The 18,797-nt window shown below is 37.3% G+C and overlaps 1 protein-coding gene across 4 annotated transcripts; it reads left to right on the forward strand.

Moving 5' to 3' along the window:
• Positions 1 to 1,903: 1,903 nt before the first annotated feature.
• hyal6 (hyaluronoglucosaminidase 6) lies at positions 1,904 to 15,040 on the forward strand. 4 transcript variants are annotated; one of them, XM_081355438.1, is made up of 7 exons: positions 1,933 to 2,120; positions 4,487 to 4,521; positions 6,796 to 6,864; positions 9,083 to 9,277; positions 9,358 to 10,122; positions 11,891 to 11,980; positions 14,477 to 15,034. In XM_081355438.1, the coding sequence occupies exons 4-7, from the start codon at positions 9,125 to 9,127 to the stop codon at positions 14,927 to 14,929; spliced, it is 1,461 nt and encodes a 486-aa protein (XP_081211564.1). In that variant the 5' UTR covers positions 1,933 to 2,120; positions 4,487 to 4,521; positions 6,796 to 6,864; positions 9,083 to 9,124; the 3' UTR covers positions 14,930 to 15,034. The 4 variants fall into 4 exon arrangements, with proteins under 4 accessions (XP_081211563.1, XP_081211564.1, XP_081211565.1 ...); XM_081355440.1 differs by lacking the exon at positions 6,796 to 6,864 and adding an exon at positions 6,702 to 6,760 and having other exon boundaries at positions 1,957 to 2,120; XM_081355439.1 differs by lacking the exon at positions 6,796 to 6,864 and having other exon boundaries at positions 1,936 to 2,120.
• The last annotated feature ends 3,757 nt before the right edge of the window (positions 15,041 to 18,797 follow it).

Consider the following 18,797-nt stretch of genomic DNA (forward strand, 5'->3'; position numbering starts at 1 on the left):
AAAAGCATGTGCGTCAATATTATTATTTATTTATTCATTCAATTCGTTTAATTCGTTCATTCTTTTTTTCTATTATTGATAGATGACAGTAGACTAGCCAAATAAATGAAACACAAAGCCCTTTTAACAAGTAGGCCAACCAATAATTATTTATTTGTTATATTATCTGCAATAAAAATCCGTGCTGCAGGACTATCCATTTATTTAGCCTCAGTTTAAGATAGGACACAGATAGGACTATGTACTTTATATATTAAAATTAAACTGCATGTTTCCATTGATTGTGAAGCTAGACATTGAAAATTGCAGATCAAGCACATGGGGCTAAATGTTTTTTGTTTTGTTTTTTGTTATGAATTGTATCCTATTGTCCGTTATTACAGTTGACTAGGCGAAGTGATATGGAACTGTAATGCGGTCAAGACCTGCCTGGAACTACTTTAGCCGTGCGTTTCCCTGAAAATAATGCACACCTTAGAACGTTCGTCAACCAATCAGATTCAAGCATTCAACGGCCCTGTAGTATAAATATATATATATATATATATATATATATATATATATATATATATATATATATATATATATATATATACACACACACACATTTATATAATATATGTTAATATAATAGTATATATGTTACCGGAAAAGTGTGAAATCCCGGTATTGTATAGAATGCCTAGGCAATGTATAGAATGCCTGATGGTTTTTGGCAAAAATACATATATAATTATGTATATTCCTAATTCTATATATTACCTAGGCATTCTATAGAATGCCGGATTACACACTTTGCCGGTAACATACACACACACACACACACACACACACACACATATTATGTAAACAAAAACTTTTATGTTAGATGTGATTAATCGTGATTAATGGATTTTGACATCACTACTCATATTAATATTAAACTTTTATCTGCCATAAGTCATGTTGTGCAACCAACATGAAGAAACATGAAATGAAAAAAGTGTTTTGAAATGTGAAATTATTTTAGAAGTTGGTGCCTTCTAGACTGAGAAAAGCCAGAAAATGTATTTTTAGCTCATGTGGATGAAAGACAACAACTCCTAGAATGCACTTGCTTCGCTGCCCTGCGAGGCCACTCCCACGCCTACCGGTTACAGAGGGCAGTATCGGAAGAAATGATACAACTAGGCTACTAGTTGACTCGAAACTGAAAAGACACCGTTTTATCGTGAGATCCCCCTATGGGCGGGTTGAAAACATGCGGAACGAGCTCCTACTACTGGCTGTAGTCTCGAGCCTCTGGCCTAAAAAGCCTCCGATGACGCAAAATTACGATTTTTGCGTCATCTGATTTTTTTTCTTCCAGACACACAATACAGAAATCTCTCGTCTCAGGGGGACATGAGGGAGGGAAGCACGGCCATTCGAAAACACTACCGGGTTTCTACTGATACAAAGCTTAGTGCTAATCGGTGAAGTATCCCTTTAATAATTCATTGTTAAAAATAGCTTTTTACCTTAAAAACTATATTCAAAAAAAACTTTTTTTGAAAATAATGATAATGGTGTGTACACTCACATGTACTCAAGGTTTAAGGAAAATAATGTGTTCACTTTTTTACTTGATGGTTACACTACATTTTTAGAATTGCTTGGTTGAAATGTTTCTTGAAAAATGTTTTTCAAAACTACATGAAAGCAACATCTAACAACTTGACACGTTTCAAAACTCTCCTCATCTTTTATTGACAGTGACCTATTTTATCAGGCCTTCAAGTTTCAAAGCAACAAAAGCAAAGGCATTTTTTTGTAATCAGGCAACAAATCAGCAGTCCCGGATCGACACGGACTGCTTTGGCATGTTGGCCATCACTAATTGCTGTTGATTTCATTTGGGAGCTTGATGAGGAGGAGCCAAATCAATTAACAAAGCAAGAGAGCGCCAATGCTGGTGCCAATCACTGACACAACAAACCGGACAGCAAATCCAGATAAACTGTGATATCTCTGAGCACATATAGCACAACAAAACAAAGCGCCTCAGCTGGATATTCAGTACAAAGACGAGATAATTACACCGGATGTGCTGAGAGGTGCAGGAACTGAGGAAGTCTTGTCTTTAAAAACAGGCTCGAGAGGTTAGTGCAAAGTATTTATCCAAATTAAAAACTAGAATCTGTCTTTATCATGTCTTCAATGAAGTTTTCAAAGCTTAAAGGGATAGTTCACCCAAAAATAAAAATTCTGTTATCATTTACTCACCCTCAAGTTGTTCCAAACCTGAATTTCTGTTGATGGGCCCCATTGACTTCCATAGATTTTTTTTTTTTTTGTCAAGTCAATGGGACCCATGTACTGTTTGGTTACCCATATTCTTCAAAATATCTTCTTTTGTGTTCAGTAGAAGAAATAAATTCATACAGGTTTAGAACAACGTGAGGGTGAGTAAATTATGACAGATTTTTCATTTTTGGGTGAACTATCCCTAGTATTCAAAGGCACATAACAAGACAAGTTTTATATAAGCTGAAACTTTCAGACCCTTTGCACCAAAGTCATGGGGATGTCAGCTGATTATCTCCAACTGACCATGTTCAAAATGGCAGATAATTATTATTAATAGTAAATTAAATAAATCAGTTTAAATGCTACAAGTGAATTTAGGCATCACAGCATTATAATTACAGTAAAAATGGATATGCATTTTGAGATTTTGTAAAGATTACATTCAACAGTGGTATTAAATTTAATTTAAGTTTAACTCGAAGTGAGCATTATAGATGACGGCAAAACTGGAAATGAGTATACAATTACATTTTTTTAAAAATCTCAAATTTTGATTGATATACATAAAGGAAGTAATTATCTAAGTAATTAATTACTGTAATTTTATCCCTTTTTCCTTGAAAAAGTAATGTAAGGGATTACTCTTGATGTAATTACAGTTACTTCTGATCTAAGTGCATTAAACACTTTATAAACTAAAGAACAATTCTTTATACAACAATAATGGATTTAACATCAAAATGTAACGTCTAATGCTAAAATGTATGTTTTTAATACAATCTCCCTTTAAATACTTTGGTCAGTTCAAGAATAATTTATGGAATTTCTTTTTTTTTTTTTTTTTTTTAATTAAAAGAGCTGTTTCATGTCTATCTTTGTATTGTTTAACTGGTTGAGGTATGATATGGGATTTAGAAAGTAATGCAATACTTTTTTAGAGAGAGAAATTAGTACAGTAATCTAATTACTCTGTTGAAGATGTAATTAGTTACTAGTAAATAATTACTTTCTTAGAGTAACTTAGCCAACACTGTACTGTATGCACATACAATGTACATATAGGAATAGGATGTTACGTATATATATCAACAAATTAATCACTGCGAAAGGAATTGACCTGCCGTGTGTTACCAATGAAATACATTTTTTGACTATGACTAAATGACTATTAAAAACGGAGCAGAAATACATGTTCAAGGCAAGTGAAAAGAGCTTTCTGGTGGTAAAGTGTGTGTGTAGACTAGAGCAAGTTCCTCCTAATTAGGACTGGACTCTGGAGGCTTTCAATAGCAGCTTCCCTCAGCAACACCAGTGCATTCATTGTTGTGAGGACAACCTGCTTCATGGGAACCATCCGACTGTACAGCGACAGCATATAAACAAACACCCACTGGCATGTAGTATGTCCAGACCAAGCACATAAAGTGCTGTGAATATCTGTGGGACACTGCGGGTCATTCAGACATAAGCCATGGGAACATATTTACAACACAAAGACACAAACACATTACAAAAAGAGTCTTGAAATACCTTGTGGAGAAAATGTACTTTTTTTTCCTCAATAAAACTGTATTTTGCATTATTTTGTTATTATTAATACCAGACTAGGGATGTTCCTTATAAAATGTGACCTATACTCTGCTTTACTCGCCGATTTTTACAATTTTCTTTTTGGTGCTTGTGGGTGTTAATGTTGGTCCCGACCTTCAAGTCCTTTTCCTTAAGGTATACGGGACCAACAGCAGTTATAAACACATTTTTTCCACATACGGACTCCAGCAGGCAAAAGACTCATACTGACTCATTTCTTTTTCCTTGCTGAGGCAAAGCGAGGCAGCTGTACGTTCTTACCCCCATGTAACGTATCCCACATCAGCCATGCGCCGTATGCAAATTGTATTTATTAGCACATTACCACACACTTCTGTTTAAACAGGCTGTAAATATCAAAATCATAGGCCACATGGGCCAATGTTTTGTAGAGCACTATGACTTTTCATCATTGAATTTCATGCTAAAGCTTGTGTTTAGAGGAATGCTAGGGTTTGTTACTGTCAAGACTGTTTGGTCGCAAACTTTACGAGAATAATCTTGGCGAATCTCTATGAAAATGACAATCTTTTCCCAATTATCAGATGCAGCATGATGTTTCCGTGCTTAAAGGCTTTGCACAGGCCTGGTTTTACATTTATTTTTTGCTCTGTCTCCATTTTTCCAGATTACTTTTCAAGTTTGGGAACACAAGTTTTGGAGGTATGCAACACGAGCCCTTCTGATTACAGCTGACCACTGTATTTTTTCCAGCTGCATGCTGGTTACAATATGAAGTTAATGTTTTGGTTTGATCATAGAGTATAAGAGAGAAGAGTTTTTGCAAGCCATGTTCATATTGAAGAGGGTTACTATGGAAGCCTGTGTCTGCTTGTGCCACATATAAAGCCACAAGAGATATAAAGTCACAATTACGAGAAATAAAGTAGTGATTTTGAGATGTAGTCATTTGAGTTAAGTCAAATTTTAGATAAAATTGTTTTTAGAAAAACAATTATGAGAAACAAATTCAGAATTTTGAGACATGAAGCTACATTGCGAGGTATAAAGTTTGGAGGTATAATATCACAGTTTGGATGTATACAATTACCCTGGTAATCCAGAGTTCTCACGAGAGCACAAGTTGAATTTGCTCAGCGAGTTACTCTGGTGTCGAGTAATGATGCTCATTAAATATGCCCCTCAATCTGAGCTGCACCAATCACATCGGGTTATCTGATATAGGCGGGCCAGAGGCGAGCTAAACAGATGACGACAGCACTGCAACGTCGAAGTCATTAGTAAACATTGCAAGATGGCTATGGATGAACACCAGTTGTTTGAAACGGCTTTGGCCGCTAATGAACGAGTTAGACTTGGCTTTTTATCTAAAACAGGAACAGAAGACGGCGCTCGAATCGTTCCTTTGCAAGAAGGGCGCTTTTGCTGTTTTGCCGACCGGTTACGGTAAGAGTCTAATCTACCAGTTAGCTCCGCTGATAGCTAAGCGTATGGGGCTTGTTGTGATTGGTCGTAGTGTTATCCAATTGCGTGCAGTGAGATTTTCAAATGCATGCTTGGTGCCACCCCTCGAGCTGGCCGATTTTCATGAGTCGACGCCAGACCATTAATCTTTTAGATTTAGGTCTGGATTTCCAGGCTAGTATACGATTGCAATTGCGAGACATAGTAGCGATTGAGAGATGTAGTCATTATGAGATAAGACAAATTTTATGATAAAATTCTTTTTTTTTTTTTTCATAATTATGACTAAATCTCACATCGTGAATTTAAGACATGAGGCTACATTGCGAGATATAAAGTCACAGTTTGGAGGTATAAGATTGCAATTGTGAGAACGTGTGATTGAGGGACTTGTCATTATGAGATAAGTACAATTTTGAGATATCAACTCAAATAGTGTGATTAAAAAGTCAATTATGTGAAAGTCGGAATTGTGAGATATTAAGCTACATTCCGAGACAAAGGTATAAAATTGCAACTGGGAGAAATAAAGCAGAAATTGAGAGGTCATTATGAGATAGTCAAATTTAAAGATAAAATTCTGAATTTGTTTTTCACAATTATGACTCTCTCACATTGTGAATTTAAGACATGAAGCTACATTGTGAGATATAAAGACAGTTTGCCGTTATAAGACTGCAATTGTGAGAAATAGTAGCGATAGAGAGATATAATCATTATGAGAAGTCATATTTTGAGATATAAAGTCACAATTATGAGAAACACATTAAGAATTGAGATGTAAAGCTACATTGGGAGACATAAAGACAGTTTTGAGATATAAAATTGCAGTTTGGAGAAATAAAGTAACCATTGAGCGATGTAGTCATAATGATATAAGTCAGATTTTGAGATATAGCCACAATTATGAGAAAAATTCAAATAAACATTCATATAAAAAGTCACAGTTAGGAGGTATAAGATTGCAATTGTGAAAACTAAAGTCACAGTTGTGAAATATAATTTGCAATTTCAGTGTTTTTTTTTTAAATCTTCTATAGGTTTTAGAACATGGATAAAAGCATAACGGATAAAAAAATCTTGTATAAAGGATAAATCTTAAACATTATTGTTTTACATTTTTCAGAACCCTATAAACTTTATTTCCAGATTTAAGTGAATAAAAAAAAAAAGTTCAGTGCAAAACATGATGTGTAGCTCCTTAGTCATCTGGATTCAATCAGTCCATTTTGTGAAGAGAGAAATAAAAAAGCAGTTGGTTCTCATGTCCCTCGAGCACTGTCTGTCTGAGGAAAAAGCCAGTGCCAGTATGTCTCAGACGGGTTTTTTGGGGGGTCTTTTTTGTGGTTGGGCACTGTAGATGGTTGTGGTTTATGAAAAGACTTGGTGACTTCACCACACTGTTGCTCTTGGGTTAGGTCGACAAGTTTCACTGCCATCTCACTGGAAGAGGAAATGCAGATCTTCCCCATGTCCCGTAAGCTACATCATCTCTTTTATTTTATCTGACAGACTCCCACAAACCCACGAGAAGGAGATGCTATCCATAAAAAATATCTGAGGAGAAAAGCCCTTCAGATGGTGAATTGACATAATTGTTTTCTTTGTCCTAATTTTCTCTATGAACAAAACGTGTCAGCCTTAATTCAAGAGAATTATTTGAAAAATAAACAGGCAGAGCAGGCATGTTCAGGGCTGATTTCATTAACAAGGGCCCCTTTGGGTACACAATCACACTTGTAACCATGAGAGGAATTTGACAGATTAGCAAGGAATTTTAATGTAATGCACATGTCATTTTCAAATCGAGAGAGGAGGAAAAGCAAGATAAAAATGAAGCATTCCAGAAATCCATTAAATTATCGAAATATTGCTATAAAAACTTTACGACATGTAACTTAACATGCTATCCAACCCAAAACAGCAAAATAGATTGCAAATATTCAAGGGTCTATTTAAGAGTCTATAGAAGCCCTGTAATTCTATTGTCATCAGTTGTTTTGTGGTTGGGTAAAACTACTCCTCGGGTAAAATCTTTACAGCAATTTTCATGCACAAATGTTAAAAGTTTTAAGTGATACAACTATTAAAAGTACAACAATATACAAAAACTTTTAATCAATAATTATACTATTTAAAGTCCCCCTGCAGTCAATAATTTTATACCTTAAAAACTCATCTTTATAATCAAAATGACATATTTAAAAAAAAATTCCAGTGAAAATAATTTCTTCATGTCTTAAAATAGCTCAGACTGCCTGATCCACTTAGTCAACTGCAGCAAACGCTATACACAATAGCAAGTGGGAATATTTGGTTTAATTCAGCCATATATGTTTGAACCAGAAACTGATTCAGAAATCAATGTATCGGAATGGCAATGCATTTTATGTATCGTTCTCTACAACGTCGTAAACATAACTGTCATTTTTATGATTAGCCTTTGGCTTGACTGCTATCAAACAGCTAATAATGCTAATAATCCTGAAGTTACACAAACCATGTTCATGTTCGCCATCTCAGAGTCAGACAGCTGATTTAAAAAAAAAAAAATAGGCTTCCTTAGAAACACTTTGAACATCATAGAAAGTCAGTGGAGAAAAGCCCAGAACATTGAAGGGATTGGTTACATGTTTGTATATAATTGGCGGTTTTGAGACTGTTTGCCGTTTAAGGGGAAAAAACCAAGCAATGGTGTTAACTTATAAATTTGCACATCGTTTGTCTTAAAGCATATTAAAAAGACATCTAAACAATATTAAAAACTTGAAACCGGAATACTCTGAGTTCGGACCAAATTCCGAGCCCGGAGCCCTCCCCCAGACAGCACGCCAAATACACATAATCTTTACTCTGTTTATGATGTAAGTGAAAACTCGTGAAATCTACTATGTGTGTATATGCGAAGAAACAGACAACTTTTTGTATTTGAGGTGACTGTCTAAAAGTGTCCCAATATATAATAATTTTGCATGGAAGAATGGCCAAAAATATGAACGAGGTGTAAAAGAGTGTAAAAGAAAATGTTAAGAAACACCTGCCAAAAGGGGCAATATCGGCAACATAATGTGGGAGATGAACTCTAAAGTTTACGAGGGAATGCAAAGTGTCTTGGGTAAGCGCAAAAGTTTTGTGAGGTAACGCAAAATGTTTATCGGGGCAATTAACGCAAAGTTTTTCAGGGAACGCAAAAGTTTTGCGAGAGAACGCAAAGTTTTTCGGAGGAACGTAAAAGTTTTGCGAGAGAACGCAAAGTTTTTCATGGGAACGCAATAGTTTTGTGAGGTAACGCAAAGTTTTTCAGGGAACGCAAAGTTTCTCGGGGGAATCCAAAAGTTTTGCGAGACAGCGCAAAAGCATTGAAATATTTTTTTTCTCCCAACTCTTTTTTTCCATCACCATGTCCCTTTAGGCAAACTTTAAGCCATGTAAAATTACTAAAACTGAAAAAAAGAAAGCTAAATAGAAAGTAAAAAAATGACAGCAATATAAATTTTTTTAAACAAAAACCAATTCTAATGATATATATAAATACTATAATAATATACAGCATAAATTCCTAAATATACACTGCTGCTAGATTACGGTTACATAATCAAGTCCTGTATGCATGAATTACTTGAGTTAATTGGATGCAGTACAGAGAATCATTGTGCAGTGGAATCTAGAGCACCGCTGCTCGCTGACCCTCGCTTGTCTGTCACTCAAACATGTCTTTGATTATCCTTGCCAAATTAACCTTATGATGTAATAATTTTTTCAACGTAGATGTGATTTTTCATATTTTATTTCTCTTCAGGTTGTGGCATGTGTGTTGATTGATCTATGAGGGTATTTGGGGATGGCGCTGATTGGCTTTCTGGCGATGGCAGCGTGTGGGTCGCTTGTTGCTTGGGCCGATCAGTTGAAGCAGGCCCGAACGCCTTTGTTACACCATCGTCCGTTTGTGGTGGTGTGGAACGCACCCACCGAATCCTGTCGTCTTCGATTCAAGGTTGAACGTGTCAATGATCTAGCAAATGTTCTGTGTGGTCCAAATGATGGGAATAACATCTTGTCTGTTTCTTTTTCAAGGTGGATTTGGACCTTAGTGTCTTCGACATCATTGCAAACCACAACGAGACTTTGAGCGGCCCCAACGTAACAATCTTTTACCACAGTCACCTGGGTTACTACCCTTACTACACCAGTTCTGAGATTCCCATCAATGGAGGCCTTCCTCAGAACCAAAGCCTGAGCAAACACCTCAGCAAAGCTCGAGCTGACATCGACAAGCTCATTCCCTTCAAGGACTTTCACGGGCTTGGTGTCATCGACTGGGAAAACTGGCGTCCGCAGTGGGTGCGCAACTGGGGCTCGAAGGACATCTACCGAAACAAATCCAAGGAACTTATAAGGAAGCTGCATCCTGGTTGGCCACAAAGTAAGGTGGAGAATGAAGCAAAGGAACTCTTTGAGAGGGCCGGACAAGTATTCATGAACTCGACGCTCTTGCTGGCCCAGAGTCGACGACCGCATGGTCTTTGGGGGTATTACCTCTTCCCTGACTGTTACAACTATGGTTATAAGCAGCATCCGTTGCGTTACACAGGAGAGTGTCCTAATATAGAGCATGTACGCAACGACCACCTGATGTGGCTGTGGAAGGAGAGTACGGCCCTCTATCCTTCCATCTATCTCGACTATGAGCTCAAGTCTTCGGCCAACACGGTCAAATTTGTGCACTACCGTGTCAAAGAGGCCATGCGGATCGCCTCGATTGCCAGGAATGACTATACTCTGCCTGTTTTCATCTACTCCAGACCTTTCTACGCCTACACATTTGTTGTCCTATCAGAGGTGAGTGGAATATTAGGTTAAAAAGTTAATAAATAAGTCCGAATCATAGCATAGCAGTTAGATAATGTGCTCTGATATGCTGAAATTTGATGCTTATGCTGGAAAAACTAATTTAAGGCCATTTCTATGCCTCTAAATATTGCTATTTTTTTAAAAGATGTAAAATAAAACAAAGATATTAACTCTTTCCCCGTCATTTATGGAATTTTCCATCATTTCATTCCCCGGTATAGACGGACATTTTAGGGGCGCTATTACACGTCTTCTGAAAGAGAAAAATATTCTTTGTTGTTGTTTTAAAGCAAAGGGTCTGTTCTTTTTTACACAGTACACTGCATATTCAGATATTCATACAACAAAACATTCTGGGGGCAATGAAACTTTAGTGAAAATGATTTAAAAAAAATGCTGGTGCTGGCTGGGAACTTTTTTCAAAAATGCTGGCAGGGAAAGAGTCAAAAATAAAAGCAAAGTAATTCAAACAGGATTCTTTAAACACTCCCCTTATTTGTCATTGGTCGGTTAAACAGATAGCCCCGCCTCCCCCACACGCCATTGGTTAAACCAGTGTTGCTATGCTGGTCAGGATTCTCAAAAAAACAGCAATGTTTTGAAAACACCATGGAGCCACAATGTTTATAGCCTAGTTTTTAGGTAAATCAACTTACGAATGACTAAAGGCCGATTCAAAACCAAGGACGACAGTGAAGTCCACACCACAACCACACCGATAGCATCACAGAAGAATTATATCATTCTGAAATTACTTTCAGAACGATTTTTTTCCAGCTGATGAATGATAAAAACCTTGTTGCCAGCCAATCAGAATCCATCCAACTCAAGCTTGAGCATTTAAACTGGCAGATAACACTAATAATAAACAGCATTATTGTCTGTGGGTGTGAATATATTAATATAATGGTGGTGGTTGAGGAGATTCCCCCTTCCATATGTAAAGCGCTTTGAGTACCTAGCACTATATAAATGGAACAAATTATTATTATTGTTATTATTATAGTTATCGTTATAGTTCTTGGTGTGAACAAGTTTTTAAACTCTAGAGTCTGTCTATTTAGTTTTTAGTTTTTGTACATCTTAAGTATATATATTTGTAAAGATATTTTAATAATATTACAGCACTGAATTGTGTTTGCGCACTGAATACTTTAAGCATTTTCCAGCCGTCTAAAGGGACCTGTCAAATACACATTGTTTTAATCACTCGTCAAATACTTGAGTGACAGACCCACTCCCTAAATCACCCTCCTCCCAGGCATCTTAAACGCCAGAGATATGCTTAAACACTCATCTGTCACCTCATTATGAGAGGAATGTTCCAAATCAAACTCTGCAGTAGGTCTGCAGGCGTGTTTTTCAGTTTGATGGGACCACCCGCCTTTCTAGACAGTGAGGTACATCAAGGTAATGTACTTATTATGACTAGTTTAGGTTACAACCGATAGCTTCCATATGTTCAATGTGATACAGGCTCCAGACCATACATTACACGCACAGGTCTACTGTATTGTTTTACTTACCACCAGGCAAAAATCAAATGTGCGATTACACACCTCTCCTCGGTAAGCCACATGATTTAAGGTATCATTCATGTCTGAGTTACAAACCCTATATGAGCAATGGTAATAGGGATGTTTGTGTTATTCAATAGTAACAAATTTCTTCTCCAGGCCTGTTACTAAAAAATATATGATCTGTTGCTTTTCTGGTTTGAATTGCATTAACATAAATAAATCTTTATCTTGAACAGAGTGACCTGGTCCACACTATAGGAGAGAGCGCCGCACTGGGGGCCGCTGGGGTGGTCCTGTGGGGGTCATCTGAATATGCAAGATCTCAGGTACGCATTATCGCTCTAAAGTTTGACTAAACGGTAGTGTACTGTACATCAGACACAGAGCACGTTAACAAAATGACTCCAACAATAAATCTTCTTGACTGGATTGGATGCATTTTTAGGTGAAACGGCTAATATGCGAATCCATAACCAACAGCATTCAGAACCACAAGGGGATCAGCTTGAGCTGATGGCATTAACATATTTAATATTTCTGAAGCTTAGGGAACAATCTGTACGCAGTTTATCTCTTAAAAGGGACACCTCGAAGATGATTTCTGTCTAAACCTAAAATAAAGCAATATTAGTGTCATCATAGCTTCTCTGTATCTGGTGATTTATACAGTATCACACATGTGCTCCTGAAGGACACATGCTCATTTTGTGGGTGCGTCCCATATCCTGTTTACAAAAATCACAAGGAAGAGTATACATTGAAGCTGATGGAAAGAGTTAACAAACCGTTAATGTGTTTTTCTGTTGTGTGACATCATGGTAATTTTGTTTATTTATCTTGCATGTGAATGAACTTAAACATTTTAATTGACTTGGGGGAAATTTTCGACGAGTAGTATCATGTACAGTGATCGGTAGTGTTTAACAGAAACACTTTTTTAAAATAACATTCTTCTTCTCACCAAGGCTCATATTTTTACAATTTCAAAGAATTGTTTTCTATTAGAATATATTTTAAAATGTAATTTATTCCTGTGATGCAAAGCTGAATTTTCAGCATCATTACTTCAGCATCTTCAGTGTCACATGATCCTTCAGAAATCATTCTAATATGCTGATTTGCTGCTCAAGAAACAGTTGTGTACTCTTTTTTTTTTTTTTAGGATTCTTTGATGAATAGAAGGATATATATATATATATATATATATATATATATATATATATATATATATATATATATATATATATATATATATATATACACTCACCTAAAGGATTATTAGGAACACCTGTTCAATTTCTCATTAATGCAATTATCTAATCAACCAATCACATGGCAGTTGCTTCAGTGCATTTAGGGGTGTGGTTCTGGTCAAGACAATCTCCTGAACTCCAAACTGAATGTCAGAATGGGAAAGAAAGGTGATTTAAGCAATTTTGAGCGTGGCATGGTTGTTGGTGCCAGACGGGCCGGTCTGAGTATTTCACAATCTGCTCAGTTACTGGGATTTTCACGCACAACCAATTCTAGGGTTTACAAAGAATGGTGTGAAAAGGGAAAAACATCCAGTATGCGGCAGTCCTGTGGGCGAAAATGCCTTGTTGATGCTAGAGATCAGAGGAGAATGGGCCGACTGATTCAAGCTAATAGAAGAGCAACTTTGACTGAAATAACCACTTATTACAACCGAGGTATGCAGCAAAGCATTTGTGAAGCCACAACACGCACAACCTTGAGGCGGATGGGCTACAACAGCTGAAGACCCCACCGGGTACCACTCATCTCCACTACAAATACGAAAAAGAGGCTACAATTTGCACGAGCTCACCAAAATTGGACAGTTGAAGACTGGAAAAATGTTGCCTGGTCTGATGAGTCTCGATTTCTGTTGAGACATTCAGATGGTAGAGTCAGAATTTGGCGTAAACAGAATGAGAACATGGATCCATCATGCCTTGTTACCACTGTGCAGGCTGGTGGTGGTGGTGTAATGGTGTGGGGGATGTTTTCTTGGCACACTTTAGGCCCCTTAGTGCCAATTGGGCATCGTTTAAATGCCACGGCCTTCCTGAGCATTGTTTCTGACCATGTCCATCCCTTTATGACCACCATGTACCCATCCTCTGATGGCTACTTCCAGCAGGATAATGCACCATGTCACAAAGCTCGAATCATTTCAAATTGGTTTCTTGAACATGACAATGAGTTCACTGTACTAAAATGGCCCCCACAGTCACCAGATCTCAACCCAATAGAGCATCTTTGGGATGTGGTGGAACGGGAGCTTCGTGCCCTGGATGTGCATCCCACAAATCTCCATCAACTGCAAGATGCTATCCTATCAATATGGGCCAACATTTCTAAAGAATGCTTTCAGCACCTTGTTGAATCAATGCCACGTAGAATTAAGGCAGTTCTGAAGGCGAAAGGGGATCAAACACAGTATTAGTATGGTGTTCCTAATAATCCTTTATATACATACACACAAATCAGCTAATACTAAACTAAAACCAAAATAAAAATCAATAAAAACTGTATAAACATTTTTAAAAAAAGAAACTAATAAAACTTTAAAAACAATTCCAACAGTAAAACTTTTAAAAATTACTAAACTGAAAATGGAAAATATTAAAATAAAAACGAATTAACTATATTATTCATGAAAGCAAGTTTTTCATCTAATATTTATAGTTTATTTCAGCCTTATATTAATTCATGAAAATGATTTTTAATAGTGTTACTTCAAAATAACATCACTGATATTGACCAATATTACTATAAAAAAATGCCCTAATATCTTAATATGTGTTTGTCTTGGCCAGAGAAACTGCATGACAGTCAAGAAATACATTGACGGTCCTCTGGGTCACTATGTGATCAACGTGACCTCAGCCGCTAAACTGTGCAGCAAAGCCTTGTGCAAGAAGAACGGCAAATGCGTCCGCAAGAGCCTGGACTCTGGGGCTTACCTGCACCTCAACCCTCGCTTCTTCAACATCCGCCTCAACCAAGGCATCCGTGGGCCGCGTTTCCACGTCAGCGGCCACCTCAACAACCACGATATCCTGGACATGAAGCAAAAGTTCACCTGTCAGTGTTACCAGGGCTGGACGGGCATTTACTGTGAGATGCCCCAGATAGCACAGCCTCTCCCACCCCACCCGAGAGACAGTATCCTGGGAGAACTACTGCTGGTCCTGTCCCTTCATTTCTCCTGTCTGTCTGTCATCATGTTCTTGGGTCTGTGTCTCATTATTAAGTGTCTGATTCTGTAAACCACACTGTAGATAGTACTTTAGACTGTGTCTGTTAAACCTGCAGTCCGTAACTTTTTTGGGTAAAAAATTATCCAAAATAAATGTTTGAGCCAGTACATAATCAGCCAGTGTTCAGAACTATTTGTTTTAATTCCAGTGGTACTGTAGCCTGGAAATCCAGACCTAAATCTAAAAGATTAATGGTCTGGCGTCGACTCATGAAAATCGGCCAGCTCGAGGGGCGGCACCAAGCATGCATTTGAAAATCTCACTGCACGCAATTGGATAACACTACGACCAATCACAACAAGCCCCATACGCTTAGCTACCAGCAGAGCTAACTGGTAGATTAGACTCTTACCGTATCCGGTCGGCAAAACAGCAAAAGCGCCCTTCTTGCAAAGGAACGATTCGAGCGCCGTCTTCTGTTCCTCTTTTAGATAAAAAGCCAAGTCTAACTCGTTCATTAGCGGCCAAAGCCGTTTCAAACAACTGGTGTTCATCCATAGCCATCTTGCAATGTTTACTAATGACTTCGACGTTGCAGTGCTGTCGTCATCTGTTTAGCTCGCCACTGGCCCGCCTATATCAGATAACCCGATGTGATTGGTGCAGCTCAGATCGAGGGGCATATTTAATGAGCATCATTACTCGACACCAGAGTAACTCGCTGAGCAAATTCAACTTGTGCTCTCGCGTACTGATGGATTTCCGCGGGAAATTCAAGCATGTCTTTGCATCATTACGTCACATCTGTACACATAATGAAGGAGTCTCAGCTAGTAGGCTATGTTGCGTGTGAGGATGATGGAGGTGGAGATATATAGCCTTTTCTCACAGCACTTGATATAATTAAACTTATCAATTTGATGGCGGATCCAGAAAGGTTCAAACGACAATCACCAGTGACAACTGGAGAATCACCCGTTGTAAAATGCAAAAGACTTCGGATTGGCTACAGAAAAAAAGAGACTGCAACCGGGCCCATGCGAAAACAAGGATAAATATCGGAAGGGCATTAAATGTAGTCACACAATGCTGATGTTGTTAACATTAACAATTTGAGAACAAAGTATAATTTGCACGGTTTGACATGATATAAGCGATCGTTAGATTTAATCAGCGTGATTTACTGCAATGCTTTTTTCCCCCTTAGTTATAACAAAAGTGGATGTTACTTGTTCAGATTACATTAACCGGTGAAAATTCTTATGTTGGTCATACTTCCAAAAAGTAGAATCTGTGATTCTGAATGCCAGCATCCACACCGGCGCGGTGACAGACAGCCGCACATTTTCCTCAAAACATTGGATTCATCCGCGCTGTGCCGTGCCGAGGCACAACCCACCTAAAGTTGATAATTCCGCAAATAACTGCAATTGCAGATTTCAAACAGAGGTGGCGACAAAGAGGTAAAACTACGGACTGCAGCTTTAAAGAAAAAGGAAATAAATTAAATTTAGAGTAGGTGAAGCTGAAGCTATATCTAGCTATAAGGTTTTGAGTCAAAAGTTTTTCACCACAATAACAGACCGGCGTGCAATTCATTCAAGAACATCATGCAAATTTTCTGCAACAATGGCACCACAAACTTCACATACTATTGAAAATCCAGCATTTAATTGATCCAGATAAGCACTCATTGGTTGTAAACACAAAGGCTTTCATCTTCCATGAGGGGGTTTGACTTTGTTTCCAGGTGGACAGTTAAAGAACGTGACACACACGTCTCCTGGAACTCCTGGAGAATACAACCAGAATATCAGATGACGACTTCAAAACTCCCGAAGCGTTTCCCGTTTTGTTTGCCATATTCATCAGATGTTCAGCCAACGGTCTATGGGCTTGATATCTGAGGCTAAGACTACACAAAAACTGATACTTAAAATAAGGGATCGATCTGATCAGACATTCACGAACAAAAGCCTTTTGTAAATCAATTAATTTTAGTGATTCAAAAGCACAAAATAGCGAGAATAGCTTGATTGAACAAGTCATTCTTTTGAACTGGTTCTTCTTAGTGAATCAAAAACATGTGCTGCGTCCCATTTCACATACTATCCATCCTAAATTGTTTTCGAAATTAGAATTAGTGTGTCCCAAATCACTGTATGTTGAAATGAGTATTCCCACCCGGAAGGTCTACTTTTCCTGGTTAGAATCCAAAGTGCAGATCCGTGCACACACTGTAAAACTTTTCACTGTAAATTTACAGTAAAATACTGGCAGCTGGGTTGCCAGCCACATACTGTATTTTTACAGAACTAGTACTGTAAACAGCATTTACAGTATTGTACTGTAAAATGTTGTACTGTAAATTTACAGTAAAATACTGGCAGCTGGGTTGCCAGCCACATACTGTATTTTTACAGCACTAGTACAGTAAACAGCATTTACAGTACTCCACTGTAATTACCAAAAACAGTATATACCACATAATTTTACAATATTAAACTTGTCTACAGCAATAAATTGTATAGTAGTCACACTATGAAAAAGAAAACAACATTTTCTGGGTTTTAAAACATTTATTTTGGTTAAAAGCAAAGATCAGAAAATTGCCTTCTGTGAACATGTTGGCTGAATTTTTTTTAAACATAAAATGCAATTTTAACACTTAACAACAAACAGGTAACACTTAGCACTTAATTAAAGGGATAATTCACCCAAAAATTTTAATTAGCTCATGATTTACTCACCCTCAAGTCATCCTAGGTCTATATGACATTCTTCTTTCAGACGAATACAATCGGAGTTATATTAAAAAATGTCCTGGCTCTTCCAAGCTTTATAATGGCAGTGAATTGCTGTTTCTGTTTTGAAGTCCATACAAGTGCAAAGGAAATCCCATTCAAAGTCTTCAAGTTTTCGCAGAAGTGAGGAAACCTGTAGGCTTACAGTGTTCTTTTTTTGCACAACTTGGCCAGTTTTCTTTGAAGTTACTTGTCCTTTCTTTGTTTTTGATCCACGTTCAGGATTGATGTCAGGAAATCGTCTAAAAGGCAGAAAAGAAAGGGAAAAAAAACAATGAAATATTATGGACTGAGTTTATATATTTTGACAAAGAGAGACAGCACAAAAGATGTGTAAATAAAAACCAGATATCGGTTTTAACGACTAAACTGTTTGGATAAAACTGAACAACATGAAAAAAAAAAATGCAATGTTGGATGTTGTGATCAATAACTGATATTTTTTCTGCCCTGGTTAAAATACATCAACTCAATGTGTCTGATTACATGTGCACTGTCAACTAACTAAACTTTTGGAAGTGGGGTTGCCAGATTTAAAGTTTTATTCTACAACTTTTAATATCATCCCCTCATCAGGTCCCATCAGAGTATCAGTGGAAAGGCAGCCATAGACATAGTTTATATAGAGCACACATTGCCAGAATCCAGCCCAAACCTTTGTGACAGAAATAATTTAACTTTAATTGCAAGCCTTGCAATGTTTATTGCATACATGACTACATGATAATGTTAAACATGACATTTACCAGACTAAAATGCATGTTTGCACCCAAAATGAAAATTCTGTCATTATTGCTCATCCTTAACACTTTCGTTCATCTTCGAAACACAAATTAAGATATTTTTGATGAAATCTGGGAGGTTTCTGTCCCTCCATTGACATCAATGTCATTGCAACTGTCAAAGCCCAGAAAGGTGGTAAAAACATTGGTAAATAGTACATATAACTACAGTGGTTCAACCTTAATATTATGAAGTGACGAGAATACTTTTTGTGTGCAAAATAACCCCAAAATAACGACATTGTTGAATAATATCTTCTTTTACATGTCATTCTCCTACACTGTTTTGTGAGGATGAGTGGGCCGGAGTGTATTAAAGGATAACTCTTGCCAAAATGCAACCTAGGGTTC

This window comes from Scardinius erythrophthalmus, assembly GCF_964197995.2.
Source record: "Scardinius erythrophthalmus genome assembly, chromosome: 24".
Lineage (NCBI taxonomy): Eukaryota > Metazoa > Chordata > Actinopteri > Cypriniformes > Leuciscidae > Scardinius > Scardinius erythrophthalmus.